This window comes from Vespula pensylvanica, chromosome 14 (genome assembly GCF_014466175.1).
Source record: "Vespula pensylvanica isolate Volc-1 chromosome 14, ASM1446617v1, whole genome shotgun sequence".
In the NCBI taxonomy this organism is placed as follows: Eukaryota; Metazoa; Arthropoda; class Insecta; order Hymenoptera; family Vespidae; genus Vespula; species Vespula pensylvanica.
The window spans coordinates 4,748,556-4,771,544 of NC_057698.1; the positions used below are offsets into that span (position 1 = coordinate 4,748,556).

At 27.2% G+C, this 22,989-nt stretch overlaps 6 protein-coding genes across 14 annotated transcripts; 3 read left to right on the forward strand and 3 right to left on the reverse strand.

The window, feature by feature from the left end:
* Positions 1 to 1,292: 1,292 nt before the first annotated feature.
* Positions 1,293 to 3,904, reverse strand: LOC122634072 (ubiquitin carboxyl-terminal hydrolase isozyme L3). The gene is made up of 7 exons (XM_043822644.1): positions 3,622 to 3,904; positions 3,532 to 3,543; positions 2,327 to 2,455; positions 2,072 to 2,220; positions 1,847 to 1,988; positions 1,699 to 1,774; positions 1,293 to 1,615 (listed from the first exon to the last, which is right to left on the reverse strand). The coding sequence occupies exons 1-7, from the start codon at positions 3,667 to 3,669 to the stop codon at positions 1,470 to 1,472; spliced, it is 702 nt and encodes a 233-aa protein (XP_043678579.1). The 5' UTR covers positions 3,670 to 3,904; the 3' UTR covers positions 1,293 to 1,469.
* Positions 3,905 to 4,262: 358 nt separating this feature from the next.
* On the forward strand, positions 4,263 to 6,633 carry LOC122634070 (Golgi reassembly-stacking protein 2). The gene is made up of 8 exons (XM_043822643.1): positions 4,263 to 4,418; positions 4,605 to 4,693; positions 4,886 to 4,966; positions 5,089 to 5,292; positions 5,361 to 5,578; positions 5,679 to 5,766; positions 5,869 to 6,124; positions 6,188 to 6,633. The coding sequence occupies exons 2-8, from the start codon at positions 4,631 to 4,633 to the stop codon at positions 6,541 to 6,543; spliced, it is 1,266 nt and encodes a 421-aa protein (XP_043678578.1). The 5' UTR covers positions 4,263 to 4,418; positions 4,605 to 4,630; the 3' UTR covers positions 6,544 to 6,633.
* Positions 6,634 to 7,148: 515 nt separating this feature from the next.
* On the reverse strand, positions 7,149 to 8,047 carry LOC122634073 (NADH dehydrogenase [ubiquinone] 1 beta subcomplex subunit 11, mitochondrial). The gene has a single exon (XM_043822645.1). The coding sequence runs from the start codon at positions 7,729 to 7,731 to the stop codon at positions 7,294 to 7,296; it is 438 nt and encodes a 145-aa protein (XP_043678580.1). The 5' UTR covers positions 7,732 to 8,047; the 3' UTR covers positions 7,149 to 7,293.
* Positions 8,048 to 8,171: 124 nt separating this feature from the next.
* On the forward strand, positions 8,172 to 10,555 carry LOC122634069 (probable kinetochore protein nuf2). 2 transcript variants are annotated; one of them, XM_043822642.1, is made up of 9 exons: positions 8,172 to 8,416; positions 8,491 to 8,686; positions 8,794 to 8,935; positions 9,021 to 9,229; positions 9,344 to 9,490; positions 9,617 to 9,852; positions 9,947 to 10,129; positions 10,197 to 10,359; positions 10,479 to 10,555. In XM_043822642.1, exons 2-9 carry the CDS (start codon positions 8,531 to 8,533, stop codon positions 10,539 to 10,541), a joined length of 1,299 nt encoding a protein of 432 aa, XP_043678577.1. In that variant the 5' UTR covers positions 8,172 to 8,416; positions 8,491 to 8,530; the 3' UTR covers positions 10,542 to 10,555. The 2 variants fall into 2 exon arrangements, with proteins under 2 accessions (XP_043678577.1, XP_043678576.1); XM_043822641.1 differs by having other exon boundaries at positions 8,174 to 8,686.
* Positions 10,556 to 14,285: 3,730 nt separating this feature from the next.
* On the reverse strand, positions 14,286 to 19,780 carry LOC122634016 (hyccin). 5 transcript variants are annotated; one of them, XM_043822562.1, is made up of 10 exons: positions 19,498 to 19,637; positions 19,068 to 19,230; positions 18,820 to 18,954; positions 18,131 to 18,256; positions 17,712 to 17,929; positions 17,445 to 17,591; positions 17,194 to 17,324; positions 17,008 to 17,124; positions 15,698 to 16,187; positions 15,039 to 15,165 (listed from the first exon to the last, which is right to left on the reverse strand). In XM_043822562.1, coding segments are annotated over exons 2-10 (1,515 nt in total). In that variant the 5' UTR covers positions 19,218 to 19,230; positions 19,498 to 19,637; the 3' UTR covers positions 15,039 to 15,164. The 5 variants fall into 5 exon arrangements, with proteins under 5 accessions (XP_043678495.1, XP_043678493.1, XP_043678494.1 ...); XM_043822560.1 differs by lacking the exons at positions 15,698 to 16,187; positions 19,498 to 19,637 and adding an exon at positions 19,644 to 19,780 and having other exon boundaries at positions 14,286 to 15,165; XM_043822558.1 differs by lacking the exon at positions 15,698 to 16,187 and having other exon boundaries at positions 14,286 to 15,165; positions 19,498 to 19,752.
* A 558-nt stretch (positions 19,781 to 20,338) lies between these two features.
* LOC122634015 (glutamyl-tRNA(Gln) amidotransferase subunit B, mitochondrial) lies at positions 20,339 to 22,888 on the forward strand. 4 transcript variants are annotated; one of them, XM_043822553.1, is made up of 10 exons: positions 20,339 to 20,472; positions 20,570 to 20,717; positions 20,775 to 20,888; positions 20,990 to 21,162; positions 21,316 to 21,464; positions 21,541 to 21,773; positions 21,880 to 22,065; positions 22,144 to 22,280; positions 22,390 to 22,513; positions 22,602 to 22,888. In XM_043822553.1, the coding sequence occupies exons 1-10, from the start codon at positions 20,369 to 20,371 to the stop codon at positions 22,818 to 22,820; spliced, it is 1,587 nt and encodes a 528-aa protein (XP_043678488.1). In that variant the 5' UTR covers positions 20,339 to 20,368; the 3' UTR covers positions 22,821 to 22,888. The 4 variants fall into 4 exon arrangements, with proteins under 4 accessions (XP_043678488.1, XP_043678490.1, XP_043678492.1 ...); XM_043822555.1 differs by having other exon boundaries at positions 21,316 to 21,440; XM_043822557.1 differs by having other exon boundaries at positions 21,316 to 21,440; positions 21,685 to 21,773.
* The last annotated feature ends 101 nt before the right edge of the window (positions 22,889 to 22,989 follow it).

The following is a 22,989-nucleotide window of genomic DNA, read 5'->3' on the forward strand; positions in this document are numbered from 1 at the left end:
ATCGTTAATAAATTCTTATCTGGATTATCCTTTTTCAATGAGTCCATTAATCGCGTCCCTAAGGACTTTGTCACGATGGGGCGTGACGTATCGTCCTTTGTATCCCTTCGAATTTCATCATGACACATTTCGTTGAAACAACGAGCGTGCCAGCACATCATTTTCCAATGAGAAAAAAAGAAAAAAATATCTTGGCAATGGAGACCGATCATTTCCCTTGATCGAAGACCGTAAATGGAAACGAGGTCGTTCGTTCTACGTAAGAATCATTTGCACGCTAGATGATACTTCTCGAGTTTATATCGCGATCAAATTTTTTATTCCTGTAATAATGGTATGCTTCATTCAAATAACTTCATTTCAATTTCATTTTATCGATATCCTTCGAATAAAACTTACGATCCAACATTCTGACGACGTTGAGGAAACATCTTTTCTTGTCCAAAGTATATTTTATTTACACCGTACGAAAAGACAATAAAAAGATCGCGATTGATTTGTTCAAATGGAAAATTTTATCGAAGCATTCAGTCGTACAACATCCCTTTTGTAATCTTAATGACGTATAGATCCGATGTAACAAAATGTGCGTAGAATATTTTCTTCTTCCGTATCACGTATTAACAAATCTTTGAATTACGAGTCGATGAATTGAACTTTATTTTTAAACAACTCTACGAAAAATTAATAACACGAATCTCCAAGAATTTAAAATTAATTTTATTTTGTATGTTTAAAGTCACTATTTAGAGGCGGCTGCCAACATACGTACTCTGGGAACAGAATCTAAAATAGCCAAGCGTATTGCTCTACCTGGTCAGTGACCGGTAAGTTCTACGGTCTCCGGTAATAAGGGAAACGAAGGAATGTCTTGAGATTATTCGAATTCTTTTGAAATGGTAGAAACTATCAACGAACGGTTCTTCGGTACAAATTTCATTACTGATTTGAAGAAAACGAATCTTGAATAAACCAAAATTTTTCTTTCTTTTTTTTTTAGCAAAGTATCGCTTATATATCTTTTCTCGTCGAATCGATTTACAATGACGTAACAATAATATATTAACGTAATCGTTGCTTACGAATAAATGCAATTCGACTGCGCGACTTATTTTCAATTTCGAGTAAGTTACAAACTCAAAGATTAAATTTGGCAAACAAGCGTTATTACGCAAAGTTCGACAAGGTCAAATAGTCAACGTTAAGATCAAGTCATTCTTGCGCACACTCATCTATGTGTAAATGTAACTATAGCTAAAGGATTTGATAGATGAAAATGAATAACTACAGTATATGATCAGTATTTCGTTCCTCTTTGATTATTATAGGACATACAATGTAAAAACCTAAAAAAAGGATAAAGATATAACAAATAAATTGCCCAAGCGAACTACGTAACTATCATAGAAAATAAATTAGCATCAAGCGTGTTTACATATGTATTTGAATATTAGAAAAGGAAATGTTCTTTAATAACTGGCAGCAAGAGCGACAACGGTGAAGCGCATTTCGCTTGGATCACGTGCCATGTATTCTTTACAAACACGGACAGAATCTTCCAATAATGTCTCTCGTGTAGTTGGTCCGTGATCGACAGGAGCAAGTTTACGACCATCTAGAAATTGTCATGTCTTTAAACCGAGGCATTTAACGTTATTAACAAAATATTGAACTTTTAAGAAAAATAAAATAATCCACCTAATTCGTACAGCGTTCCGTTCTTTTGTACAAATGCGACAAAATGATAGTACACCGGAGTGTCCTCCTCAGGAGCCTGTACAAGCGTTAAATTTAATATTAAAATATGGCATAGTTAAGATTTTATTTTGTATTAACGCAAGCTTGCCTCCGTTTGTCCTTCTTGAGCAGATTCTTTATGCGTATCGATGATACCTTGAGCATTAACCAAAAGCTCTCCGCGTTCGGCAAAAGAAAGATCCTTTGAATCATCCAAGAAAGATTTTAAAAATCCTTCTTTAAGATTTATCCTGTAACAAATAATTGTGAAATATTGCATCCATATTCTTTATCGTAAAACACACGAGTTTCTATTTTAAATTAATGTGCTTACTCTTCCATATTATTTGCCACGCTATGAATTAATGCGACTGTACCACATGCATTGGAAATAATCTGTTTCATGTGATAAACGCCATCCGGTCTATCCTTTCCATTATCCTTTGATTTAGTTTCTTCGTCTTCTTTGTTTTGTACCTCAGTCTATCAATGTAATTAATTATTAATGTATATCTCATTCGCGATTATAATAATAAATAATATTAATATGATAATAAATAATATTATCAATTTAAAGATGCACATATACCTTTACTGATTCGGGATAAAGCAAAATGACTGCCAAAACTGGTCTGGGAACAACTGCCAATAAATCTGGCTCTAAACCATAAATATCAATCATGTTCCATTGTTCAGGAACACCCAATTTGTGCAAGAACTAAAACATCAATAAATGATTGTGAATAAAACAATATCGTAGAAAATTGTAAAAATTATCAAATACAGATTAACTTAAACTAGTAAGAAGGAGATATTTTCCTCTTTGAAACATTTTCTTATGTTAGATGTTCATGTGAGAGTTTCTTAGAATAGTTCATGAGAATACTCTCAAATTTTATATACATTTCCAAGCAACTGCGAGAATGTTTATTCTCAAATAGGCACTAGAGTGATCGCAGAGAGTTTATTACCAGACTAAATTCTCAGAATTGTGTCCATTTGAGATTTGTTTATATTTGTCTATTCTGTAGTTTGTTTTGAAATAAGCATGAGATAAGACAAGGAGTACATATACGGAAAAGCTTCTTATAAAATGTTCTTAAAGGGTTCTTATTATTCTATACTATAATATAAGATGAAAAAAAAGCAAAAAATACAGTATCACTCCTACTTAAGTGCTTATTATTTCTTTTTCTATTCTTATTATATTTGTAATTTCAATAGCAAGTAATACATTTATTTAATTTCATATATTTTATTATGCTTTACTCGATCGCTTAAATTACATATATTTTATTGTATATATCTCTTATATCGAACATTGGAAATATATGCCAATTTTTCATAATATTTTGTATTTACTTCTTGTTTCTATAATTTATATCCTTGATATTCCACAATATTAAATTTACTTCACATATTATTATTAATTCGAAGATCTAATCTTCCAATATTCTTCTTTTGAAGTTATTCACTCTTGTGTCGCTACTTTCACAATGGCTACTCGCAGAATACGAAACTAATTCGTATTTTTAAGAGTACTCTTCAATAGTAATATTACGTTATATCCATGTATTTGGGAACGCGATTGCTCTCTAATAATTGAACCATGATTTCAGATAGCGACTCTTAAGCCCTTTCAAGCTTCATCAGCGAGAAATACTTTCGAGTTCACAATAATTTTACTTTCAAACAGACATGTATATTTATTATTTCTTAATGATTATTTTGAATTCTGCTAACGTACGATTATCATATAATGAACTTAACGAAATGATAAAGTTTTTATCTTACCTTTGTCATAACCTGAAATAAACAAAAGAAGTATTAATGTTTTTTTTTTCCTATATATGCAAATGTCAGATGTATAAAATAATTCATTACCTCGGGATTTGATTCTAACGGAATCCACGCCATGTTGTAATACCACATATAACGATAAAACGAACTTTTACGTAAAGCACCGGCACTTTACGCGACCATTATTAAGAATTGTAAATCTCTCAAGCTTTATATCTTGACGTTCCGTGAACGCACAATCGATTTAATAATATCGAATACAGAAATTTCAAGTCAGGGTAGTTTCTATATCAAACTTCAGATTGTTTCTTACGAATTTATAAGTAAAATATTCCCGCCAAAACATGTTTCATTCTGTTACATTTTACAAATCGATCATTTCTAAAAAGATGTCGATCTAATGTTAATGTAATGCTAGATATTATATGATTAATACTTGATCATTTAAATCGATGATTCCAATTATCACTAACAAGAAAGTTCCTAGCGTTAGAACTATTTAAAAATTTTGTTTCTCGCATTGAAATTTATTCAAGAATTACTGATTTAATCATATTGTTTACTTTTCAGTTGTTTCGATTGCCATAAAAAGAAATATTTTTTATTATATCTTGAAATTTAATGAACTCAGCTTTTTCGAAATAGAAAAATTTCAAATATAAACCATAATAGATGTAAAACAGGTTAGGAAACATTACACTTTAATATCCATTGAAACAGAAGATTCTATAGCATAAATCTGTCCAAATTGTGGCCAATTATAATTATAGTTAAATAAAACCACATGATAGAATAAGAAGACTAACGAGAAGATAGCAATAATGTTCATAAAGAACGCAAAAAAATTCTTTGTTCTATCGGTACGATAAAAATTACGAGAGGTAAATTTTCATTAAATAATTAAAAGTGATCTCGATAGATGTCTCGTTTACTTTGAAGTTTATAAGTTGTTAACGTCAGCATAAAGTTTCTTACGATCTCGTGCCACGTATTTTTATTATTTTAGTATTATTGGAAAACATTACAACTAATAATTGTTTTCATGTTTTTTCTCGCTCGAAACGAAGTGACTTGGGAAAATCTTTTATAAGAAATGGGATCTTCTCATAGCGTGGAAATACCTGGAGGTGGTACAGAAGGTTATCACGTATTAAGAGTAAGATAAAATCTGAAAATAAATTTTTAACCTTCCACGCGTTATTCGATTAAATTTCTAATTTAAAATGATTTTTTTATTTTTTTAAATGATGTTGATTTTACCGAATTAAGTTGACACAAAGTAAATAACATGTGAATATATAAAAATATTTACAACTCTACTGTCAATTAAAATATGTAATATCATTAGGTTCAGGATGACTCTCCTGGACAAAAAGCTGGTTTGGAAGCATTTTTCGATTTTATTGTCTCCATTGGAAATACTCGCTTGGTACGATTATTTTTCAAACTTACGTTATATACAAAATTTTTACGAACATATCAAATGAGCTTTCAATAGACTTTTCTCTTCTTTTCATAATTTTATTTTAATATCATCTACTTTTCCATTAGGATCAGGATAATCATATTTTAAAGGATCTTCTTAAAGCTAATGTAGATAAAGAAGTAATTATTACTGTATACAGTAGTAAAACACAATCTGTACGTCAAACTGTTATTGTACCTAATATGACATGGGGTGGACAAGGATCCCTTGGTGTTAGCGTACGGTTTTGCTCATTTGAAGGGGCCAATGAAAATGTTTGGCACGTACTTGTAAGTATAAATTGATTTAATGATATAAAATATCTTTTATATTGAGATAATATCTGTTTTGTTCTCAGGAAGTACATCCTTCTTCTCCCGCAGAACTAGCTGGTTTACATCCCTTTACAGATTACATTATTGGAGCTGATTCTGTTCTACACGAAAGCGAAGATTTATTTACTCTGATAGAGGCTCATGAATCTCGACCTTTGAAATTATACGTATACAATATGAAGGATGATTCTTGTAGAGAAGTTACTATTACACCGAATAATACATGGGGGGGTCAAGGAAGGTACTTTGAAAGAGAAATTTATATATCATGAAGATAAAAATTAGAAATTTGCATAAGCGTTACAAAGATTCAAATATCAATACATATTTTATTATTGCAGTTTAGGATGTGGAATTGGATATGGATATTTGCATAGAATACCTATCAGAAATATTCTAGAAAACAAACCACGTAATTCATCGTACATGGTATCAAATACTCTTTTCCAGAATTTCTTTTATTAATTTTATCAATTTTATTAAAGATTTTCATTTTTTAAAGATCGTATAATATTTTTTTGTCTTTTTCAGTGTAATGTAACACCTACTCACACTCAAGTGCAAACAAACCCGAGTGCTACAGTTACAAACATACCACCTGGATTTTCAATTCCATCAAATTATATTACAAATATTGACAATACTAGTAAAAATGAAACTGTAGTTACGTCGCAAGCAACATTGCATCCTAATTTATCACAAATAAATCCTGTTGATGCTGGAGCTACTACAACTAATTCAATAAGTGATCTTTCTTCTAATCAACCAATTATTACTACTTCACCTAGTAAGTAAATATTATTTTTAATATTACTAGACTTGAAAATAATTTATATCTATAATTATTCAGGTGCTGAAATTACCAATTATAAAGATAGTCCTAACATTCCTGGTATGCCAACCAGTCCACCTATTTCATCATTTTCTATGGAAGAAAATATTCCAGTAGGATTAACAACTACATCTCATGTGGTTACAATGGGGAGTTGTAATTTACCGGGTGTTCAAACTACTGCTTCGTCATTACCTTTCAATGTGCCTCAATCCCAACTTGTGACAACACCTATTTCATTACCTGGAATGCCACCAATTACTGTTAATGCAACTCTCCCACAAAATCCTTCTTTCTATTCTTCTGTTCTTCATAAAAATCAAGTACCTACTACCACCACCCCATCTTCACCCACATCGGTAACGACACAGTAACAGTTATTTCTGATGCTTCAAATGCAATTTTTCTGCCCTTTGATAAAATATTCTATATGTAGGTAAAATAAAATAGAACATATTACGCAATTTTGAATCATTGCATTACCTATTTTGTACGCGAATATAGATCATTGATGTGACAAAGATTATATCTTTGATAATGATTATTATGTATCTCAAATGTCGCAACATAATACATATGAGATATGTAATATTGTACATAAACATTAGCTTAACGAGATTTTTAAGGAATGTGTTTAAATAAATTAAAGAAATGAATCACATAAAAGTATTTCACACAGAAGATAGCTATAAATTTTTATTTATAAAAATATATTCTCTCTCTATCTCTATCTCTTTAATAGTCTAAACACCCGCTTGTTGCTTTATAAATAAATACAATTTTCATAAATTGATAAAGCATGTAATATCAATATTTTTACATATTAGAAATTATAGTTACTTTTATCAGTTGATGATAAAAATTAATCGGCAAGTTTGATTAATAAATATATAATGTAACATGATTTAAAACAATAATTTATATTTTTATCTATATCAAGGATATCTTATAATTCTAATTTATGATAATAATTCTAATCTAACTTATAAAAACAATTTTTATTATATGTTTTTACATAGCCTATTACAAATATCATTGAATAGAACAAAAACTGTAGTTTGTTGATATTCATTATTTGATATAACTACATTAATAGATATTACACAGAGTAGCACTATATATTTTTAAATAATTATTTCTGTATCACCTAGTTCTTCATCGGTAGGAAGAACAATTTTAGCAGGATCTATTAAATTCATATCGATGGGTGGAAGGCCATGTTCTTCTCTGTACCGAAGTTGTAAATATGCTTCACGTTGTGCCCAAGTAGCCATTGTTCGCAAATCAGGTTTATACATCAGTACATATCCAGTCAATATCATACCAATTGTAATGCCCATGAAAAATAATTCGTGCATTTTACGTCGATCATCTAACTCATTTGTTTCATCAAAACCATAGTTAACCCAAGGTTTCTTCTTTTCAGGTGATTCAATTATATTAGTACTATCGTCCTTTTTTGGTGATGTAGTTATCGCACGACATGTTATTTTTTGCAATCTTAACAAATTCATACCATTTTTTAGAGTATGCAAAGTGCCTAATCGGCAAATTCCAGCCATTTTCTTTGGATTTATACTCGAAGGTTGAGATAAAAAATATGTCGTCAATTTAATCGCAACGCGAAAATGTTTCCACCAGATTTGACAGTCAATGTGTAATAAAATCGTACAATGGTATCAATTTCGATAATAATATCTCAACTTCCATATGTAAACGTAAAGAATGAATTTATTGGATTCTTTTTTTAAATTATCTAATGCTTCGTATCTTTGAGATTTAGAAATTCTTGCTCTGATCTAATACTGCAGTACTGTACATATTTGAAGGGAAATAAGAAGGTTACCAAAGCTCGATTAATGACCATGACATATATAGGTTATTTGTCGAAACAAATTATTTCAAACATTACTATTAATAATAAAAATTAAAAATTTCCTTAAGAAATTCAATTATTGTATAAAACATGAAATTAATAAAATTTTTAATTCTAACAATTTTTACTATATATTATACGTTATTGATACGCTCATATTTTCAAGTTTTTATAAAATTAATTATAATTGGTTACTGTATTCCTGTAAAGTCATTCTATTGGTTAGATTTCTTCTCATATAACTCTCATTGGATGAAAGGCATCAACGCCTTTTTGCGAATGAAATTTAGGGAAATAGAAACGTGGTTCGTGGAAATCATACTTAGGAACACAATTTGAATTTGATCAACTTTGCAAAGCAGTCTGAAGTCGTTAGTATCATTGAAAGTTTAAATTTGAATTGCACAGAGTATTTATATTTATGGCGTGCGTATATGTTTTATAGCAATATATGTATTATTTGTAATCTATCAATCTAAAAAATTATGGATTCTGACGTGGAAAAACTTCAAAGTCTGTTGCTCGACACTAATCTTCCATCGACTATACACGATCTCAAAAATCCAACAGAGGATTTTGTTATAAATTTAATCGTAACATTTTTAACATGGTTTAAGATCGATGTTAATTCAATTAACAAGGTAAATTCATTGTTCAAATATTATATCAAGTCAAAATCAAGATAAGATATTATATATGGATTAATTTTTCTATACATATTTTATTTTTCATATTATTACTTTTATAGCCCACTTTTGAGCAGCAAGTAGCTATGTCGTGTGTAGAAGATACTGACATTGTAAGCATTATTAATCTACATGTAATAATGAGACAAATATGTGACCGAATATTTATAAAAGACTTTTGTATAAGTGATATTACTAATTGCGGTAAGTATTATAAATATAATTATTATTGAAACAAAATCTTTCTATTATTTTGTATCGTTCATCTGAAAGTAATTTCTATAAGTAGGCTCTAAAAGAATACGTAAATTTGCAAGATATTTAGCAAATTTTATACTCTATGCAACTAATAAAGAATCGGATATGGAAGACATTATAAAAGAAATTCATAGCAAAGCTAAAAAGTTAGAAGAATTACAAGAAAGGAAAAGAAATATATTAACAGTAAAAAATGAAAAAGCAATGAACATTTCCAAGCAATTATCTTTAAAAGAAAAGGTATTATTATTTTTAAATTTATATAAACATAAATAAATTATATGTATATATAAAAGTTATAAAATGAGACTTTTAAATATACTTGTAATATTAAAAATTTAACAAATATTTTAGTATGAAATGGAAATTCAAAAAATGCAATCACTTATTGAAGACAATGAAACAAGAAAACTTGAACTACAGGAAGAGATGATTGTTATAGAAGAGAAGAGACAAAAAGTAGTAGAAGATTATAATGCTCACAAACTTGAAGCTCAAAGGGTATATATCATGGATTTATATTACCGTTTATATCATTAAACTTTTATTACTTATAAATTTCTTCAAGATTAAATAATTTTACAATATTATATTCTGATAAAAAGTAAATGTTTATACAATTTTTAGGTTGATAAAACAATAGCAGAATTAAAATTAGAGGTAGTGAACTCTCCGGAAGAATATAAAACTCGTTTGTATAATTTAGAAGAACAGAATAAAGCAAAGATTGAAGAGCGAGAAAAGATGCAAGACACATTTTTAGCTAAAAACGAGTTAGTTAAAAAATATGAGAACATATTATCTTTTGTACAGAAACAATACGAGAAGTTCTCAGAAATAAGGGATATATATGAACATTTAAAGTATGTTTTGTATCTTTAAGTTTTATGGAGCATATTTATTTCATTCTGCATTAATAAATGTATGAATTTATCCATTATATTATATGATTTATAGGAAAACAAATATTCAAGGAGAAAATATCAAAAAGCAAGTTGATACAATGAAAAATGATATTACTGAATTAATTAAAAAACACAAAATGCAAGAAGATCATCAAGGATCTACGATCGATGAGATTCACGCCCAAACCAAAGAAAGATTAACTACAGTTCGTGAATTACATGCACAATTATTAAGGTACTTAAAGATATTAAATGCAATATATTTATATGAAATGTTTTATAATTATAAACATTTTTTATAGTAATAAAAAGTTGGCAGTAGTGAAATTGGAAGAAAATAAAGTGTTATATAATGAGTCATGCATGGATAAAAATAAAATTAAAGATCTCATTAAAAAAATAGAAGGAGAAACATCTGCTTTCATTAAAAATTGTCAAGAGCTTTATAATAATGAAATTCGAAATGTAAGTATATATAATCATCTTTTTCCTTAATTCGAATAAATTTCAGGAAAATATAATCAATTAATTTATTTATTTGTAATGTGTAATATTTTAAAAAGCATATCATTGTATTGTAACAGGAAATCAATTTACAAAAATATTTCAACAGAGCTTGGGAGGAATCACATAATAACATAGAATAGTTTTTAAAACATTCGAAAATAGAGTTTTAAAAAAATATAAATTTATGTTATTAATTTTTATTTTTAGTTTTAATAGAGTGGTTAAACAACAAAATAACAGTGTAACATTTTCATAAATAAATTACATTATAGTAAAGAACAAAATTACATAAATTCTAATATGTGTGTATATATGTATAATATTCCTAAAGAAAGAAATTGGTTAATATGTGAGTAGATAATGATTGTATATTTTTGTGTGTTTGTATATATTGTAACGGCTCGCTAAAATATATAACTTTAATTTAATAGTAGAATAAAATAAATAAGATAATAAATAAATTTCCACAAAAGTTAAATGATTCCAGGCAATTACTAAAATTAGAAAATGTCAAAGAATAAGAAAAACAATATAATAGAAAGACAGTAATAGAAGTCATCAATAATTTAAACTAAGCAAAGCAAAAAGCATGTATATAACAAATAATAATAAAAGAGGGAATAATTGCCTCTAATAATCTAATGAAGAAACATAAGGGAGCTGAGTGTTGATTTCTTCGTTCGTTTTCTTTCTTTCCTTCTCCTGTCGCAGTTTTTATAATGTGAATTTTATCTTGTGATAAAACTTGGAGAAAGAAATTAGTTTAAGCGAAGCGTTACAATATTTCTGAATAAATTATTTACATAGAATTTAAATACCATTAACATTATGTGAGTTATTATGTATATTATATACAATTGTGTATACATATTAACATTTACACTTGTATTATTATTGTTAACAAAGAAAATTATATAATAATAACATGAGTGAACATTTATATATGAATCATCATTTTCTTCAATAACTCTGTTTGTACTCGTATGTCAATAAGAGTTATTAACTATACTTTATATATATAATATTTAATAAGTGCATATATATTGCTGTATCCAGTGCTAGATTTTTCAACATGACTATTAATTATGTACAAATTATTTGTCACATGCAAATACATTTTTTTCATATAATGTATTTAATATATTTAAGTACAAGAAAGTATATTATACAAGAAGTATTTGTATTATTAAAGACTTTCATGAAAAATGAATTGTTTTGGTAATATCATTGTAGAGTATATATTATAAAATGAATTAATTCTCTCCATAAACGATTGTTTATACAAGTTTGACAAACATCTTATATGTATAATTATAATTTTAGGATGTTTTTTACATACAGCTTCTACCATTTTTCCTTGATTCCGTTAACACAATTTGTATTGCAATAATACGTTATCACCAACAGCTTTACGATATTTAAGTTCAGCTCAATTCTTAAAAAATTAGTTCATTTCGTCGTAAATAACATTATTACATGAAGCGTAGTGCAAACATTAAATATCATATAGCACATCAAAATAAGGAAGTAAAACAAAGACTGGATGATCAATGTTTCTAAACTATTTCAAATGGCAGTGATATGGAAAACTCAGATATTATTTCTTATTTGTCCAAACAAAATATAACTATATATGTGATATAATGTAAATTTGATATCTTTATGAATATTAATTAGGCTTTGACATAGATACATTTATGAATCATAGAAATATATATCTTTTCAAATTTATAATCGATAGTTTTCCTTGAATATCTTATAGTTTCCAAATTCCTAAGCATTACAATGAGTTGTTAAAGTATTTATTGCTAGTATATATTAAAGTTAATATATAAGGTAAAATCTTTTGACTGTCCTCTTAACATGTACAAGATGAAATAGTTTCTGTCTTGTTTCTCTTAGTAATATAAAATTATGTAGTTTCTCAAATACATGTAAAAGTAAATGAAAAAATAGTGGCTTGCCAATTTTTCCAATAATATTTACATATATTTATCTACATTTATTCATGTGTACATATCCATACATTTTTGTATATTTATTTCATGTAGGATATTTTGTACATATTTCAAATGCAAAAAAAGAAAGAATATATTACATAAATTAAGTAGAAAAATTATTTATGTAAAAAATACTACGAAATATTTAATTCGGTTCTAGTTTTTATAAATGATGACAATGGAATATATTACCTTGTTTTATAACTTTAGCATTGTATTTTATTCGAAGTATTTTTACAGCAAAAAATTAGCTATTCATAATAAGTGGAATTCTTTCATTTTTTTTTCATTTTTTTTTTCGCTTTAATTCTTATCTGGTCATATAACATCCTTTGACCAATAGATAGGATGTGGTCATAGGGCAGAATATAACTTCCATGTAATATTGCCAACTTCTTGTCAAGTCAAGCAGATAATTGATTATTTTAATTTATATTTTATTATCTATTTTTTCCGAATTTTAAAAATATTCGTCGACTGTAAAACTTCATATCTAACTGTTTTTTCTGATTATAAGTCAAATTATTTCATAGTAAATATACTATAATTCATTAACAACAATATATTTTCATATGATAATACATTTTCATTATTATTAATAACATAATGCAGCATACAGTCTTATAGGGGCGAAAGTTCTAAGCCCAAATTAAAACCCTTTAAGTGTTATATCTGTTATAGGATTTAATGAAAACATTTCCTGTATACATACGTACAACACTTAAAGAGTTAAAGTACTTATTTCTTTAGTTTTCTTTTTTCTTCTTTTCTTTTCTTTTCTCTCTCTCTTTCTCTCTCTCTCTCTCTCTCTCTCTCTCTCTCTCTCTCTCTCTCTCTCTCTCTCTTTCTCTCTCTCTTTTTTGATGAAAAAAAGAACTACTATAAGTAATGAAATAAAAATTATTCATTTTTACAAATACAGTAGTAACGACGTTACAAAGCCAAAATACACCATAGTCTAAAAAATTAAGATCATACAGAATTCTACTGCAGTAATGCTATGTATATACGAAAAACTCAAATTTTGTTACATTTGTTATCCGTTTGTTCAATTATTTAATCAATATTAAATCTTATGTTAGCTTCGTATTGTCTTGAATCAATGAATATAGTAAGTTTAAAGCAATCAAGAACAAATAATAAGAAGCAGTGAAGTAGAAATAAATCATTAATAACTTATGATATGTTAATTTGCTTTGAATATTATAATATTAACATTTGATAGTGAAAAGCACGTTTGATTTTATCATGATAGTTTCCTATTAAGAGTAGATACTTTAATACATATGTATAAAAATGGCACAATTAAAAAAAAAGAGAAAGCAAAAAATAATAAATTTAAATTATATGATCATATTAATAAGTACTACAATCCATTCTGAACTAAATATAATTTAAATAAAATTGATTTCCCTTAGAAAAATGGAATCTTAAAAATTACCTCATAACAATTTATCTAATATATTTAATGAAAAAAATGTATAACTTAACCAATAATAATTAATATAAAATGCAATAATATTCTGAGTGATTAATTCTCAATAATGTTCTAATTATAATTTGTGTATAAATCATTATATACTGCTTACATAAATATTTATTTTTTTTTACTATTGCTAATTATCAAAGAACAACACAAAAGTACAGATTTTTTTTATTAAAATATAAATTTTGCTTTCAATTAATATTACTGCACATTAAAATAACTTATTCTATAGATGTTTGATTTTCAGTGTACTATTGAAAAATCAACATATGTCATATAAATTAAGTAAAGAAATGAGAAAACATTAAAAAGCATGAAGCAAATAGAACATGTATATAGAAAACAAATTATATGTATGTTATAATGATAGAGTTTATAAGTTTTATTTGTAATCCCAAAAAAAAAGGAAAAAAAAAAAAGGAAAAATACAATATTAATTTCATTGTTCCCTTCGCCATTTTTAAACTAATTGTAGAGATCAATGAAGTAGTGGGCTGTTTTCTTCTAACAAGAAATCTATTTGAACTTGTGCATTTTACAATTTGTAGTACTGTATTTATCTAAATTTCTTATATTCTCACAAATATTTAATTAATTGTTGTATTAATACTAATAAAGAAATTGTTTCTAGTAGCATATACAAATTATTAATATGGTATTTCTATATACAAGGACAGTTGAAAATGTCTAGTTTAGCCCACTACTCTCTCTGTTGACTTTTTGTTCTAGATTGTTTTTATCTTGTTCAAACAGAGCTAACCTGAATTGAAGAAGTCAGTGATTCTGATTCGTTATGCGCCCTTAAGTTGATAGAAGTTTCTATATTAATGTTGTTGTCTCCAGTATCCCCACTTAATCCAAGTCGTTCTCCATCCATTAAAGTAACACTTTCAGTTCCAAATGAATTATTTTCCACACTATTATTCTTCTTTCTGTTCATACAGCCATTAATATTTATATCAACTTCTGATTGTTCACTATTTAACATTGAACTACTTCCTTTGATATTCTCTTTTGATGTATTTTGTGATCCGAGTCTCTTTTCCTTATCGGATATTGTATTATGAGGATTCTTTGTTACTTTTCCATCTCTTTCTTTAGGTTTTTTTCCAAGTACTGGAAAATTAGTCATTTTTGATGAAGCTTTTTGATCCTTTGTTTGTCGCATCGAACCAGTACGATTCGGTTCCATTGATTCTTGCTCTTCTGTGATCGAGACCAAATTACCTTTGCCTTCTCCACTGGAATCTTCCTTTACAACTTGAATAGGTATATCATCTGCAGAAGAAAAGCAAATAATTTCACGTAAGATTTTTAGTACACTAAATATAAATTTAACTATTTGTGTATATAAAAGATATTTCAATTTAAACTAATCAAGATTTTATACATCATCCAAACTTTTACATAATGTACTTAATAAAATTGTATTTTAAAGCATTATACATATGAGATATTTAATATAGAAATATGAGATTTAAGCAAATTTGTGAGCAAATAAGCATCTGAAAAGAAAAATATATAACTGAATTCTGTGTATCTCAAACTATATAAAACGGGTTAGGTGTATTAAACTAAATATATATTGCATCTGCATGCATTTTTTTGGTATAGCATGTGCTATGTATTCCCATCACTGGTGGTGGATAATATTTTTGAAATAGTCATAATCTATAACGATTGTATATAGTTATTGATCATAGAGGTGAGATTAGTGCTCATATTAAATTAAGTACTGTAATCGCGTGATTGGTGAACAACTTTGGCAAGATTAAGTGATCCTAGATTGCAGCAACTTTACATTTAATACCATATATTTGTTGATAATGCAATGGTAGTAGAAAAAGTGCCTGTTGTATTGCTTCCTGTATACAAACTTTCCGACGAATCTTGTACAGCCTCTCCTAAAGCTTGTTCTTCTAATACACTATATAAATGTGTACTGGCATTTAATTTATTTTCATTATAAACCGAATCGTATATTTCTGCAGTGTCTTTCCATTGTCTTTGTTTTATACCATCTTCAATACTATCTCCAGCAATTTTTCGCTGGTCTTTGCTCTTTTTAAAAGGTGATCTGTTTGGTGAGTTTTGATTGCTGCATGTGCTTCCTCGTCTGGAACTTTCCAGAGAGGTGGAAGAATGAATTTTGCCAATATCATCCTCATCGAGAGAATTGGAAAAAGCATGCTTCCAAAGCCAATTACGGCGTTTATTACTTCCAGACGTTGTTGGTTGTTGATGCTTCTCAACTTCAGTACTGTGTAACTCATCCGCAAACAATTTTTCATCCAGATCATCTAATGACACATGTGTGTAACAAATGCACATTCATTGAATTTACTTGTTTATATATAATAGATATATTTTTATAAGTTTAATTACGTATGATCAGAGATTCATAATAATTGTGTATTTGATAAAATTTATTTTGTGTAAACGAAAATTACTTCTCAACGTAGTAGCACAGCAAGAAAAAATTATTAACTTATTCAATGTTATGTTATACTGAACACATTTAATATCGAATTCTTCAGAAACGGTCATGCACCTCTACCTCTGCATTGTATTGTATCTATATTTACAAATATTTACGTTTCTAATTTTAATAATATTTACATTTATATTTGTTATATAGTAATGTTTACATGATCATGTTAATATTAATGTTTGTATGATATATAATAAATATATTATATTTGCAACTACCGTGATTGTACTTCCCTTATTTGTTAATTAAAGTGCAACATATTTTCAATCATTCAATATTTTTTAAATAAAATAGAAATACGGAAAAAAAACGAAAATTTTCGTTTAAGAGATTTCGTTGTAGAAAGAAATAACAGAAAAGATATTAATTTACAATGATGTATAAATAATTGATGATATATTGTACATTAAAGTATAATAATAAATATTTGCGTAAAATGTTATTACTTGGAAATTATAATCATTCTTTTGTGTAACGCATCATGTTTATAGTATTGTTATGTTTTTTGTTTTCTTTTTGTTTTATAGTACAAAGCAATACAAAGCAAAAAAATTGTATTTCTAGACTTCTAAATAATTAAGTTTACCATACAAAGTATGAAAAAAGAAATATCAATTTTAAAGACATACCTGGTAATTTTTTAGTGCGAAAAGAGGCATTTGTAATCATAGATTTCGATATTGTTGGAGTTGCAGTTACAGAGGACAATGCAACGCAGATACCAATAGATCCATCACTTGATTGACCTAAAATTACATATATATTAATGAAAATATCAAAAACACAATATTTTCTTATAAAAACCAAATATTTACCAGATGGTCCAGAATTGGCAGAATTTCGTATGGCATTTGTAACCAACATTACATCAGGATACATTTCATAACATGCTCTGTTATGTATATCCTCCACAGCTTGATTCGCAACATACCAACAATCATTGTACCTAATGATAATAAATTGCTTAATAGTTACTAATTAATTAACGTGTTATTATTAATTATTTAACGTGTTCTCACGTTAAATAATAAAAAAGTTTTAATTGTATAATAGATGGCATATATACATTGCGAAATATACTGCATGTAGAAATTCAAGAAGAAATTGAGTCGAAACAGGTATACGAGGCAGAAGTCTTGGAACAAAGCTAGATTCACTGCCATACGAAGATCGTTGATGATGTCCTGGTTTTGTGAAACCTTGAGTGACAAGCCTGTGGCAACATACAATTAGTGATTAGTTACTTAATAGTTACACTTTTATAACAGCTCCAATTAAATAATACTCAAGCTGATAGTTACTTTAGATTTAGAATCTTATTAATCAAGCTTACTTTGTTGCAACTTTGCACAATTGCTCCAAAGCAAACTTATTTATATAGCCCAGTTGTTGGTTATAAATAAAAAGTAGAGCAGTCATCACTTTTAATCTATTTTGAGCATTCAGAGTTTCTACTTGACGTAAAGGACCCCAACTAACAAGTTTTGTATTGCATTCTTCGAAACGACGCACCGCACTTTCGGTTAAGGAAGCCGGTGTCAAGCTGGCTGGCTACTCAACATAAAATTTATATATAAGTACATACATTTTGATATATTACTATATACTTTTCATATATTAAATTACCATTAATGTATCTATAAATTTATTTGTAATGCAATAACTATATTCCATCTTATTTTTTCTATTAATAATAATGTTATTCAGACATTACTGTATAACATATTTTTAAAAAATAAAAAATTTGTATACCTCATGATATATGGATAGCATAGCAAGAGATGGTAATCGAAAAGAAACTGCCTTTTGTTGTCCAGATTTATCCACTACCTCAAGATTATATAACCCAATTAGAAGAGTTTCAACTGTGCGGCAATTCTATTAAATATAGCAACAAATTATTTATGAGATTAAAATAGTTAAAACATTATGTAAAATAGTTAGGAAAGACAATAGAAACAGAACAATTAGAAAACTTTAATATATCTATGTTTGTATACTAATAATAATCTTAGTTACATATGTTTTTACGCAATTAATTAATTATACTATAACTATTAATTATTTAATTAATTATATACATATATGTCATTAAAATATTATTTTTATCAATCAAAAAAAAAAACTGAAATTGAAATAGAAATATATCATTTTCTAAACAAGCATATTTTACTCGTAATCATTAATAATAGCTCTAGCTTTGCGATAATGAATATTTATTCTCATACAAGTTCGAAATGCTGCAATTAAGCAAGTCATATGTCATGTTCTATGCATCTTTAGAATACAAATTATACCTGATCTATATTATGTAACATTTTCTTACATCTTATTTCTGTACTTTGATCATGTAAAAAAAAAAATAGTAGCACTGATCATTCTACACTTGGTATGTTGGAAATAATAATTAAAGATATGAATTTAATAACATATATTAATACCTTAATATCACCATGGGCAGCAGAGTTTAGATAAATAAATATTAGCGTAGGTAGAAATTGCAAAGTAAATCTTCTGAGTTCTATCTCTTGAGAACGATAGAAGTCAAATAGTTGATTACAAACTGTATCTACAAGCTGAAATAAAGAACAAATAGGATAGACATAGATTAGATTTCATTGAATAAAATGATATTAAAAGATCAAGAATAAAAAATACACTGATTTTTAACTGAAGATTATGAAAATACCTGGCTATATTTACTGCGCTCTTCGAGCAGTACATAAAGTGCTCTAACTATTTCATTGTCTTGAGATAACGTAGTAGCAAAAGTATGAAGTTTAGAAGGTGATATATCTCCACAATCTGCCAACCATTCATTTATCAAACTCTCTGTCATTTTCTGCTTGAACCTATCAATTATTAATTAAAAAATCAAATTTTTATTTATTAGGAAATCTGACGTCGTCGATATATTGAAGTAAAACACGATGATCATTCGAGTAACTTTAGAACGTTCGCTATCAAATTATTTTCACGTATCATTAAATCCATTGTTACCTTACGTTCTTTTATACATTATGTCAAATGAAAAATGATTTTAAATATCAGAACTCATATTATATTAGAGCTCGTTCTACTATTAAAGATTACATTACATTTAAAAATCTGTTGATTACCGAGTTTTTAATAATGCTATATCAGTTGAATATTAAAGTCGGTGTATTATTAATCATCATCGTAATATTAGTTTTATGATTGTAACTGACAGCAGCCGAGTGCATAAATTTGCGTTATTAAGATCTGAATATTGACAAATTACTACCTTATCGATAGTTAACTCAAATAAGTTAAAACCGTGTTTAAACAATTTCTGAACACACGTAACCCATCCACATCCTGTCTAGTCTTAAATCCTACTGTACTGCCCACTGTCAAACTACATCAGCGCCAACTTCTTCGAATGTTTTTTATCCTCGAGCTCCCATTTTTATTCACTTTTATTTTTTGTCTCATTCTTATCCCTTTCTCTTTCTCTTCTGTTCCTCTATTACGTATATTTTTCATAAAATTATTAAATATATGAATCAGAGATCGTTGAAGGAGTTACGAATTTCTAAATATTACAGTCAAATTTGAAGTTAAATTTTCTTAAAGAATAACACGCTACATACGTAATACATATTTTCTGACATGTGTATTTAAGTGAAAGAAACATTAATATATAAAGTATGTCGTGTTTGGTTTATCTACGAGACGAAGGAAATCTGCTTTTTTTAACCAACGATCAATGATTTGCGAGACATTTATATAAGAATAATTATATTTCGTGCTTTTAAATAAATGTCATGATATCTTATGACTGCTTCTTATAAGCTGATAGCGCTATATCGATACATCGTAATCTTTTTCCAATTTCTTCTATTTTAACTGGTTAGAGTGTTTGCGATAATTTCGATAACCGATATTAACTAATCGATATTTCGATGATGTAACTTCAGTATCGTGATCTATCTTGAATATCATATTATCTGCTTTAAAAAATTAAAAATGAATATAACTGTTAAGTCTTGTCAAATATTTACAAAGTGTCAACAAAATATAACCGCTCGATTTTCACGTCAATATTTATCAACGCAAGAACATACAACTAAGTATAAACAATTATTAATATAAACATTATTTTAGAATAACAATATCAAAATATATTAATTTCTTTTAATATTTTTATTAATTATTATTATATTTTAGGAAAAAATGGAAACCAGCTATTGGCTTAGAAATTCATGCACAAATAGCAACAAATTCAAAATTGTTTTCTTTTGCTTCTACAATGTTTCAAAAGCCTATTAATTCTTCTGTATCTTATTTCGATTGTGCAACTCCAGGAACAATGCCGGTAAATTTAAACTCATTTTTACTTATAAAAGTAAATATACAAAATAAATTATTATAGGTTCTTAATCGAAAATGTGTTGAAGCAGGTATTAGCACTGCCTTAGCATTATCTTGTACATTAAATGAAATTTCAATCTTTGAAAGAAAACATTACTTTTATGCAGATTTACCGGTATGTTATGTATTTCTTTAATAATAAATATATCCGTATGTAAATGTATATATTTGTATATCTTCTTTTACAAATATATATGTATATTTTTTTTTATATAGGCTGGATATCAAATTACACAATGCAAGCAACCATTGGCTGTTAATGGTAAATTATGTTTCCTAGTAAGCAATCCAGAGACAAATAAAGAACTATATATGAAAACGTCGAAAATAAAACAAATACAATTAGAACAAGACAGTGGACGAAGTTTTCATGATGAATCCATTGGAAAGTAAGAAAACGATTTTAATTGCATAATTCATCTTAGTAGTTATTAATTGTTATTTATATAATTTACTATAAAGTGTTTTATTATTGGCCTTTTATTAGTTTTCCAACTATAATATCAATATATTGCAGAGTTCATATATGTCTGTTATGATAGGAATCTTATAGATCTAAATCGTGCAGGTGTACCATTAATGGAATTAGTTTTTGAACCAGATTTAACCGATGGAGAGGAAGCTGCAGCTGCTGTAAAAGAACTTGTGAACATTTTTAAAATATTGGGTACTTGTTCATGTAAAATGGAAGGTCTACAAAATATAATTTTCTTTTTGTATAAATATAATATTGTATATAGAGTTATAGTTCTGACATAACATTATAGAAGGAGCATTCAGAATTGATGCAAATGTTTCTGTAAGTTATGATGATAATTTAGGAGTTCGTACAGAATTAAAAAATATTGGACATATACGTGCTGTTGCTTCTGCCATAAAATATGAGATAAACCGACAGATTTCAATTCTAGAAAGTGGGCAGTTAGTTTTTAATGAAACCAGAGCATGGGATAGTGTAAATAAGAGAACCGTTCCATTACGAGAAAAAGAGGAAAAACAGGTATAAAATGTATTGGTATATTAAATTTTAGTCTTAAGATCAATTAACTTTTGATATTAATGTTTTAAAAAGATAATGCAGTAATCATCTATTTTATTATTTCTAGGATTATCGATTCATGCCTGAAACAGATCTTCTTCCTCTACGAATATGTCTCGATAATACTGAAAATAAACATAACTTAGTAGATGTTGCTACATTAAGAGAACAATTACCTGAATTACCATATGAAAAACGTAGGAAGTTGAAAGAAATATATAATCTTAAAGATCGTTTGATCTTCCAAATATGTGTTAGTTTTAATGTCATTAATCTGAAAAGATGAATTTGCAATGATCTTAATATAATTCACTTTTGTATCTTATTTTAGAATGAATTAGAATTTTTGAAATTATTTTTTGACGTAATTGAAAGAAACAAAAATCTGGATCCAAATATAGCAGCAAATTTCATCATAAATACATTACAGTTATTTTTAAATACAAATGATTTAAATTTTGATTATTGGTAAGTTTATTCATATCATTAGTGGATTTATAATGTGAATAATAGATACACTTGTTTAAATAAGATGTAAATTTTTATCAAAAATATTAATTGATTAAATTTTTTTTAGCAAGAACAATGTAGAAAATATTGTAGAATTGCTTGATTTGTACCAGTCTAAACAAGTTAATGTGGCAATAGCAATAAAAGTTTTACATTATTTAAATGTTACATCAGATAAAAATCCCAGCCAGGTAAGATTAATCTTATATACATTTAGCATGTACATTTTATGTTAGAATCAAATTTTATAATCATTTCATATCTATTTATTACATATAGATCATTAAAGAGAACAACTGGATATTAATAAGTGATGAAAACGAACTAGAAATTATATGTAATAGAATAATTAAAGAAAATCCAAAAATCGTAAAGAAATATAAAGCCGGGAAACAAAAAGTATTTAAAACATTGTTACGAAAAGTAGCTACAAGTACAAATGATTGTGCTGACATGAATAAAGTAGTGTTAATTATGAACCGTTTATTGACATCTTAAAAAAAGGTATATATTTATGAACTTACCTGATATATATATATAATAGCGCAAAACAATTTTGCATATTATTTTGATTGATTACTTTAATTTTAATATATGTTTTTGGTCACACTACTTTATAATATATATATATATATATTTTATAAATATATACATACGCGTGCGTACG